This window comes from Lates calcarifer, linkage group LG13 (assembly GCF_001640805.2).
Source record: "Lates calcarifer isolate ASB-BC8 linkage group LG13, TLL_Latcal_v3, whole genome shotgun sequence".
Classification (NCBI taxonomy): Eukaryota; Metazoa; Chordata; class Actinopteri; family Centropomidae; genus Lates; species Lates calcarifer.
The window spans coordinates 3586685-3595615 of NC_066845.1; the positions used below are offsets into that span (position 1 = coordinate 3586685).

The 8931-nt window shown below is 36.9% G+C and overlaps 1 protein-coding gene and 1 non-coding gene across 2 annotated transcripts; both read left to right on the forward strand.

The window, feature by feature from the left end:
- The first annotated feature begins 441 nt into the window (after positions 1–441).
- On the forward strand, positions 442–3534 carry LOC108881382 (uncharacterized). The gene is made up of 3 exons (XR_007814478.1): positions 442–665; positions 793–894; positions 990–3534. It is a non-coding gene; the product is annotated as an uncharacterized LOC108881382 (transcript).
- Positions 3535–4324: 790 nt separating this feature from the next.
- LOC108881328 (granzyme A) lies at positions 4325–7963 on the forward strand. Its single transcript, XM_018673269.2, has 5 exons — positions 4325–4481; positions 4623–4764; positions 5939–6077; positions 6494–6769; positions 6868–7963. Exons 1-5 carry the CDS (start codon positions 4418–4420, stop codon positions 7024–7026), a joined length of 780 nt encoding a protein of 259 aa, XP_018528785.1. The 5' UTR covers positions 4325–4417; the 3' UTR covers positions 7027–7963.
- Positions 7964–8931: the final 968 nt, after the last annotated feature.

An 8931-nucleotide genomic window follows, 5' to 3' on the forward strand; every position in this document is an offset into this window, starting at 1 on the left:
AAACTGTAATGTGTAATGAAAAAAAATGCTGTCCTATCTGAGTTTACCTATTAATTGCTATTTATGGAAATATGACTTGGCTTACAATGATATGTGAGTAGAACAGAGCCATTGCTGATGCCATATATTTGTGTTTCCCCCTACCTGCCTGGAGCCTGAGAGGAAACCCAACAAGAAACATTATTTAAAGGGGAAACGACACCCACACAAGGCTGGCTCATGTGAACTGCAGGTTTGAAAGTGACTTGACTGACTTGTTTATTCTCATTCACAGGTCCACTTTCCCCACAACCAGTGACGATCGACTTGGTGGGCACTGATCAGTTGAATCTTAGCTGGAACGTCTCTGCCTTTATGCAGATGACACCACACAGTTACAATGTGACGATATGCACCAGCACATGTGACACATTTGCTTCACTCCTACACTAATGGCTCTGCCCTCATGAACGTCAACATCTCCTAGCCTAAATTCAGCCACTGAGTACTTCATCAGCGTTGCTGCTGTTGTTGTTCGGCCTGACAGTGTCACTGGTGGAGAAACGATCCTTCAAAGTGACCCTACAGCTTTACTAGTCAGAACAGGTAGGATGGACTCTGTTGTGTTGCTCCAGGCTTCCTCCATTATGATGTATTTGATCTTCAGCAATTTAACTTGGTTTTTAGTAAGTAGTAGTAAATTCCCATTTCTTCCAGAATTATACACCACAATGACTGGTCCTCCTTTTAAAATTGCTGGTCGTAAATTCTCTTAACTTTGTGTAACTCATATTCATCTTTTCTCCTCCATAGCGGATTCTCATGAGCAGGACAAAGTGGTCACTGTCAAAACGTTGCTCAAGCTCATGTGTCTGGCTCCTCCTCTGGGGATTCTGTATTATATCCTGAAAAAAAGTATGTCTCCTCACTTGTGCATGAAAATTAATAAACTAAAATACCCCTTATGACAAATATGCATACTTCATGTGTCATTCTTTTTTCTTCTCCAGATGATGATGATGATGATGATGATGATTTTGAGTCAGATCATGATGTCCGATCAGTGGAGATCTCAACTGAGGAGACAATTATTGATGTGATCCCTGTGAAAACCAGAGGGATTGGCTAAAGAAAGGGGGGAAATGTATTCTATACCTCTACACACTTTAGTAACCTTGTTCATGATGGCATGATTTGTTTACAAATGTAAACATGAAATATTCTCAACAAGGTGAATATATAACTGATAGAAAAAGGTAAGTTTTGTAACCAGGAAAACAGGGCTAATGAAAAATTACAGAAGTGAACACAACTGGTCGGTTTGAGGAAAACAAGCCTTTGAGAAACTGATCAGGTGGTCACCTTACCTGGTTAGTGACGAGAACACAGACATGAAAATGATCCATGTGTCCCTGTAGATCATTTACTTCACTGCTTTGTTCTCCTCCATATTAGCATAAAGTATCACAGCATTTCCACTGACATGGTACAGGTGCTGTAATCGCACCCATTTCTGCTGAGCTGACTACCTTGTCTGAGTCCGCTTTCACACTAATATTGTTGATCTGTTCCTGAGGACAATTGTTTATCTACACACCCAGATTAAGTAGGTGGTATGTACCTAGTTGGTTTACAATCCACAAATAAACACAAAGAAAAAGAGTACACTGAATTACACATTCTAAACAGTAGTACGCTTCTCTGTTTTAGTACTGTTGTTTTCACACTTAAAGTGAAGTGTACCAGACAGACAGATAGCTAGACCAGAAGATATGGCAAGTGAGTAGTCATATCAGGTGACCCACAATATCCAAAATAACGATACACTACTCCACTGAGCAGTGAAGTGTAGCTGTACACACAGTACATGGCCTATGATGGTGTGTATTTCCTGTTAAAAGGAAGAGTAGTCCCTCAATTTCTGAGGTATTTTTGTGTCATATTTACCATAATCTTATCATCTCGTCCACTAAAACTGACAGCCTACCTGCATCACTTTATTGTTTAGTCATTTTTGAGATAATGGATCATACCATCACTTTTATAGCTTCATCATAACATGTTAGCACAACTGATATACAGTGGACACATGGATGACTGTAGTGTCGACAAAGACAGTTCCCTTAAAGCTAGGAAACACAGTGTAATCTGTTTTCATGAGGCCCTCTTTCTTTCCAGATTAAGTTAAGTTTTAGATTAGTACTGTAAATTAAACGTACATAGTTAAATCTTCTCTTGATGTGGTTTCATTATTAAACTGTAGGTTGCATAAGTTTGAACTAGCCTTTCTGCAACCTCTGAAAATGAAAATTTTGACACATAAAATGATAAATGAAACCTCACGCAGGGATTATCCAGTTAGTTAGTTAGTTATCTTATTTCAAAAGGCCAAAGGTCGTTATTAAATGTGAAATGGTCCAGTGTTAATTAAGAAAGTTAACCTTTATCTGGTGTCTCTGGCCAGATGTTATAATGGACCCTAAAAATTGATCTAAAGCCTTAACTATTTTTTATTTTTTATTTATTTTATTTTATTTCAAATCAAGACTTAAAAGGAAACCTTAATGTGAACTTGACGGCACATTCTGAAAGTATTAGTCATATCATGAAGATATCACTTTATCCAAAAGTATTAGGCATTATTTTTATTTTGCACTTTTATGTTTTGTTTGTTAGTTTTTTTGTTTGTTTTGTTGTTTTCTATTAATGCATGCTGACTAAATCAGATAAAATTCTATACATTTTTTAAAATGTCATTTTTAGGAGACAGTGTCAACAGGTCATACCTAATGTGTCAAATGTAGTCAGTCCTTTGGGGGTGTTAGATTTATTTGGATGTTTTGGACCCAAAGCAAAAAAAATTTACATTTCGAAGCAGTAAAACAACATTTACTCTTTTTTGAAATGAAATACAGTTTTGAAAAATAACCTACGCCTACATCACAGTAGGCAATAAACACATAAAGTATTCTGACCACAAATCTTGCCATTCTCATGTGCCTCTCATGTGGCTTTTAGATTACTTTTTTTTTTAAATCTGTGGTGCACTCAGGAGATTGTATGACATCCTGTTCAGGGTGTTGAATGTCACCTTATTCTGCCTTTGTAATGCGACATTCATTATAATGCTGTTTGTTAACTATTTCCAAGTTATACTTGTCATGAAAGTATGATGGAAAACCAGCAAGTGTATAACTGTGATTTCTAATAATATAATTTATTTAGTTATTGCCAGCCGGATCAGGATAAGCATTATAAGGGGAGGATAGATTAACAGAGTTAAAATGATTCATTAAGGCTAATTCAAGTTTTTTACAATTCCGTTTTCTAAAATTGATACTTTCCCTTAATGAGCTTCCTTGCCACTGTAGCTCACAGTAGTGACAGTGAATATCAAAGGATAGCACATTCTTTTACATGCTTTGTTTTTTGTTTTTTTTGTTTTTTTAAGTTCAATGCTTTCTAAGACCTGCACATAACCACACTGTAAGCAACTTGTTGCTGTCTTCGTTGGCTGCTCATGTAATAAGAGAAATGTAATAAATGAATACAGTATGAGAATTGGCATGATGACTATTTTTTATTTTTATTATTATTTTTTTTCTCATTTGAAAAAAATTAGAGCTAAAGATCCACATTTTGGGAAACATGCTTATTTGCTTTTGGCAGGGTGTTAGTTGATAGCAGAAAGCAGTAAGTTATCTTAGCAGTTAGGCTGGAAACAAGTGGTCACGTTCTTAAAGTCAGTCACATTGATTAATGAGCTGGGGTGCTGATTGGTGGATTTTTTAACCACTGACCACAGATAACCAGCCATTGGCCGAAACTTCATATTTAGCCCATAGACTTGAGAGTGGTATGGATGTTCTCATCTTACTCTGCCTAATATAATTTTTTCCCCAAAATATTAAATTATTTATTTAAGATAACATAAAATGTAGCATCCAATTCTTCAAACATTAAAACATTTGCTCTGAGTTTTGTTTTTTGCATTTCTTGAAACCTTCTTGGTTTCACATCAGATGTTTCACTTTTCTTCAGCAGTCTCTTTTCTCTGAATCATAACATGACGTTATCAAAAACACTCACAAGTGTGACTAAAAACGTTAAGATCAGCCTCCACTTCTAACTGCTTCCCACCAGGCCCACCCAAGACATGCACCCTGATGATGTGAGCTGCATTGTCTAAAAAATTAAAAGCCTCCACCACACAGCATGTGAATAATGATGATGACCGGTAAATGACAGAAACAGTTACCACAGACTTCTACATGAAGATAGCCTGCATCACTTCTCATGTCATGCTTGCCATTATGCTGACTCATGCCTTTCCATGGTCAGACCACATCCTTTGAACCTAACACATAAAAACAAGCATGTGCATCGAGGTGGGTTTCAGAGCATTTCACCATCACATCAAAGAGAGAGATTAGAAGAAATGTTCTGCCTGAAGAGTTTCACTGCTTTTCTCTCTTACATGTTCCTCCTCATTGTCCTGTCAAGTGAGTAATATTTTTACTTACCGGTGTGAGATCTTGCTCATTCGTGTAAACATGCAGAATGCAAAGTAATGTTACTGGTGCCTTTTAATATCAAAGTACAGCTGGTGCAGGGTCATTTAAACAGATTTTTTTCTGTCTTAGGTCATGGCTCTGAGATTATTGGTGGGGAAGAAGTGAAGCCCCACTCGCTGCCTTTCATGGCTCTGTTGGAGAGCAACACTCCAGACTGTGGAGGGATACTGATCAATCCATCATGGGTCCTGAGTGCTGCCCACTGTAAAGAGTAAGAACAATACTCATACATTATGTTCCTAAAATAAACTCAGAATATGCACTAAAACTAATATTTATTGTCAATAGTTTTAATGAAAAAATTCAGATAACATGTCCACACACTGTTACATTGAACTGAGTCACTGCAAGCAGATATTGCAAAATTTGATATTTCTGTAAAACAACAAAATGAAAAAACAAAACAAATGACACACATTGTGTCAGTGATTTCACTCGTATGTTCACTCATACATTTAGTATCAACCTTTTTGCAACTTTCCAGACATGGTAATAGAACATATCCATTCAGCACCATGTGTCCTTCAAAACATGTTTGTTGGTGCAGTTTAGCTGGATATAAACATAATCTCTAGGAGACCGTCACTAGGAGACTGCTTTGCACACTGATGTTTTTCACTGATTTATTTGTTCTGAGGTCAGTCTATGTCTATGACTGCAGAGAATCTGAACAAAAACCAAACAGGAATACTCTGATGCTGCTGAGATTAAAAAGACAACAACAAAAAAAATGACATGTAAAGTACAAAACAGACATAATTCTGACAGGTGACAGTCATTAGACACAAATATGACTCACTTAAAGAAACCACAAAACACACAGAGCTTGAGACAGGATATGCTCTTGAGCCTTATGACATTTGTACTTCTTTGAGTGAACTTTAACTTGCAATTCATAATCTACGTAATATTAATACATTTTGTCACTAGTTTCCCCAATACCATTCATTGTAAAACAAGGAAAAGATACACTGGTAAACTGTATGTGACTTTTTAACCCTCAATTTTGAATTAGCAGATCTATAAATGCAAAAAATCTGCATGACAAAATGTAACTGAGAGTGAAGATAAACATTACAGTCCACACCCATGTGAGTCAGTTTCACACTTTGAACAACTGCTCTGTATCAGCGCTGTATAGGAGGCAAACTCTTCATTCATTGCTTATCAACTACCACTGAAGTCTCAACAAGTACACACACTGGGAAAACAATGCTGTGGGCCTACATGTTCCTCTAAGGCTCAATATCTTGACTTTCTTGTATACCCCAGTAATGATGCACATATAATAAGGCAGCTGTCATTATTTTATGTTCTCTTACGTGTGTTGACCTTGAGTTATGTGAACTGCAATCTAATACAATACTGTATTTTTGCTCTTGCAGCATCAAGAAGGTGTTGCTGGGGGTGCACTCCATCAAAGCAAAAGAAACAGATTCCAGGCAGGTCAGGAAGGTTAAGAAGCATGTTCCTCACCCCTTCTATGATGAAAAAGAAAAGGTCAATGACCTCATGTTACTCAAGGTAAGGTAACATTACGGTAACCAGTATATTATCACCTAGATGAAGCACATCAATCTGTATACTGTAGGAAACTGGTTTAAGATGATTGAGAAACATATTTGGAGCAATTTGCTTTGTTTGTTTTTTTGGTGTGCAAACCAGATTTGTTCCAAATCAAATAATTGCTAATGAAAAGTCAGGCAGTTGCTTATCTTAACTGCTTATCTTCATTTTCCTACGAATGTGATATCCAAACTCAAGTCTTTCTTCTTACCTCATGATCTGGTAAATCCAAGACGGATGCTAGATAAGAAAACATTTCATATGGCCATCCATCAATCCATTGAGTCATCCATTTTTGTATAAAGCAACATAAAGATATTCAGTTCCAATAAGTACTGTTCTTTCTTTCTTTTTCTTTTTTTTTAAACTTTCAGCTCGACAAACTGGTGAAGCAAACCAAAACAGTGACTTGTCTCAAATTGGGTAACACCATCAAAGAACCACAAGCTGGCACCACCTGTCTGGTGGCAGGATGGGGGAAAACAAACAACCGTTCCAACCAAATGTCAGACGTCCTGATGGCTGTCAACGTGACTGTGATCGACAGAGTGAAGTGCAACTCACCTGAATATTACAACTTCAAACCTGTTATCACCGGCGGCATGATATGTGCCGGTTCAGATGGTAAAAAGAGTGTTGATTCCTGTCAGGTGCGTACACTTTAAATTTGAGTTTTTGTGCAGGAAGTAAACAGACTGCCACCCTTTATATCAGTGCCTGAATTATCATGTATTTATTCCCTCTGTAGGGTGATTCGGGAGGCCCACTGTTGTGCAATGGAGTGCTAGTTGGAGTCACTTCTTTCGGACACAAGTGTGGCCTAATTAAAAAACCTGGAGTGTACTCTTTTCTCTCAGAGAAACAACTCAACTGGATCAAAAAGACAATGAAGAAGTCTGAATTTTAATTATCTCCCACTGTTAATGATTTTGTATCTGCAACCACCTTGTGGTGGTAGCCATGCACACAATGCTTCAGGCAAATATATATATTACATATTTTATATATTAAATCAAAGGAATATATGTGAGTATGCACTGTAATGAATCTAATACATTTTGAGTAAAATGTAAAATGTTCTTATACTTCAAAAATCAACCGTCCACATATGTGGACGTGATGCAATACTGGAACAGTAACCTGCTACTGTATCTATTGTATTTGTTCAAAGATGATGACAGAATTCCAATTCAAACTTATAATTAATTATTAATTATTCTTATAACATTATATACACAACATAACGCAACCTGAAAAGACATTATATTCCTTGTTGTCAGCTGTGGCATTATACCCCTTTTTACTCCTTTTGAATAATAAAATAATAATTAAATTAATTTTTATCTTTTTATCATAATTCATGAATAAACATTGATATGGGGGTAGGGGGATGGGGTGTACATGTCTGCTACTGCTGAAATAAGACCATACAAAAGGAAATCTTTTTTTTAATCTACACCGATGAGCCATCTCTTGAGCAAGAAAGCAAAACACCAAAGTGACATTATTCAATCTGTCAACCAGAGAGAGTCGCCACTTCCTGCGAGAGGCCTCAGCTCAGGTCTTATGCCTTATTAGAAAGCCTTATTATCTCCTCATCACTGTGTTCTTACTGCTTGACACCACACCACTGATATTTTCTACTGTCATAAAGGCAGAGACAGAAATTTAAAAGGCACCTTGTGTTTCCTTTCTCTCTTTCTTAGCTTTCCTCTGATAATTATACCACTGTCATTACAGTAGCTCCTGATTTCACTTCTTTCTGGCATCATAGGTTTGTGTTTCAGTTCTCTGGTTTCAGGTTGTGTGAGATCAGTGTTAAAATTAAAAACATTTTCTATGTCGCCTCTTCTTTCTTCTTCTTCTTTAGGTCATCTATGGAGCATGCTAGATCTGTTTCCTGCACCAGACTATTTTCAGTAATGTCATCACAGAGAACATGAGGGTCTGAACCACAACACTCAGCATATTAAGACCCCATACAGGAAATGTGCAAAAGGTCGCAATGTTGCAAAAGCGCCTTTATGCAAATAGTGAAGGAGATGTTAACAGTAACTACATATCAAACACATCCACTTCCAATGAAAGGTAATGTTTGCCATTGTCATCAGAGCTGGATCAGGAACATTTCTAGAGGGATTATTCATCAGTTTCTTTGTTTCCCTTATCTTTAATATTGTTCTTTCATTCTTGCAAAATGACAATAGCCCATTAGTCTCTATGTAATATTTGCTTCCCACTTTAAATTCTTGTGGTTTTGTCACGTCGCACAGAGACCCACTACTTATATCTATACACCTGGTCTTTATGTCCTGGCACTTAACTGTAACATGACACTGACACTCAGTTTTCATGCTACGTCACTAGATGGTGCCCTCTGCTGTAGTTACCTGTGCAGTAATTTACAGAAAGGAGATTTCACTCAGCTGGTTGCCAAGATTGTTGACCCTCAGTGCTTACTGTAACAGCATGTATACCTACTCTTCCTGGGGTCTACATTTTACAATACACAAAACATCTAGCATCTAACTTACAGCAAGACTTGACAACACTTATTAAACCAACTGAGATAAAAAAAAAAGCACAAGTTAAAGGCACATCTAATACAAAAACTAGATCAGTGGTGACCCAAAGCAAAGGAATATTTCAGGGTTACATTTGTTGTGACCTGATTGTTTTATTCAAATAATGAGAAAGAGAAAACTGCAGACTAAATTTGGACCAAACCAAGACAAAAGAATGTTTACTTGCAAACCCCCTCATCATATCACCAGTTGCATTTATTATAGGAGTGGCTGCTTTTTCTTGGTTT

What these genes read in the sequence shown, in the direction of transcription:
- LOC108881328 (XM_018673269.2), top strand. Translation starts at nt 4,418, where the DNA reads ATGTTCTGCCTGAAGAGTTTCACTGCTTTTCTCTCTTACATGTTCCTC. An exon ending in ATGACCTCATGTTACTCAAG is followed by an intron (nt 6,078 to 6,493) that starts GTAAGGTAACAT and finishes TTAAACTTTCAG; the next exon opens with CTCGACAAACTGGTGAAGCA. An exon ending in AGAGTGTTGATTCCTGTCAG is followed by an intron (nt 6,770 to 6,867) that starts GTGCGTACACTT and finishes TTCCCTCTGTAG; the next exon opens with GGTGATTCGGGAGGCCCACT.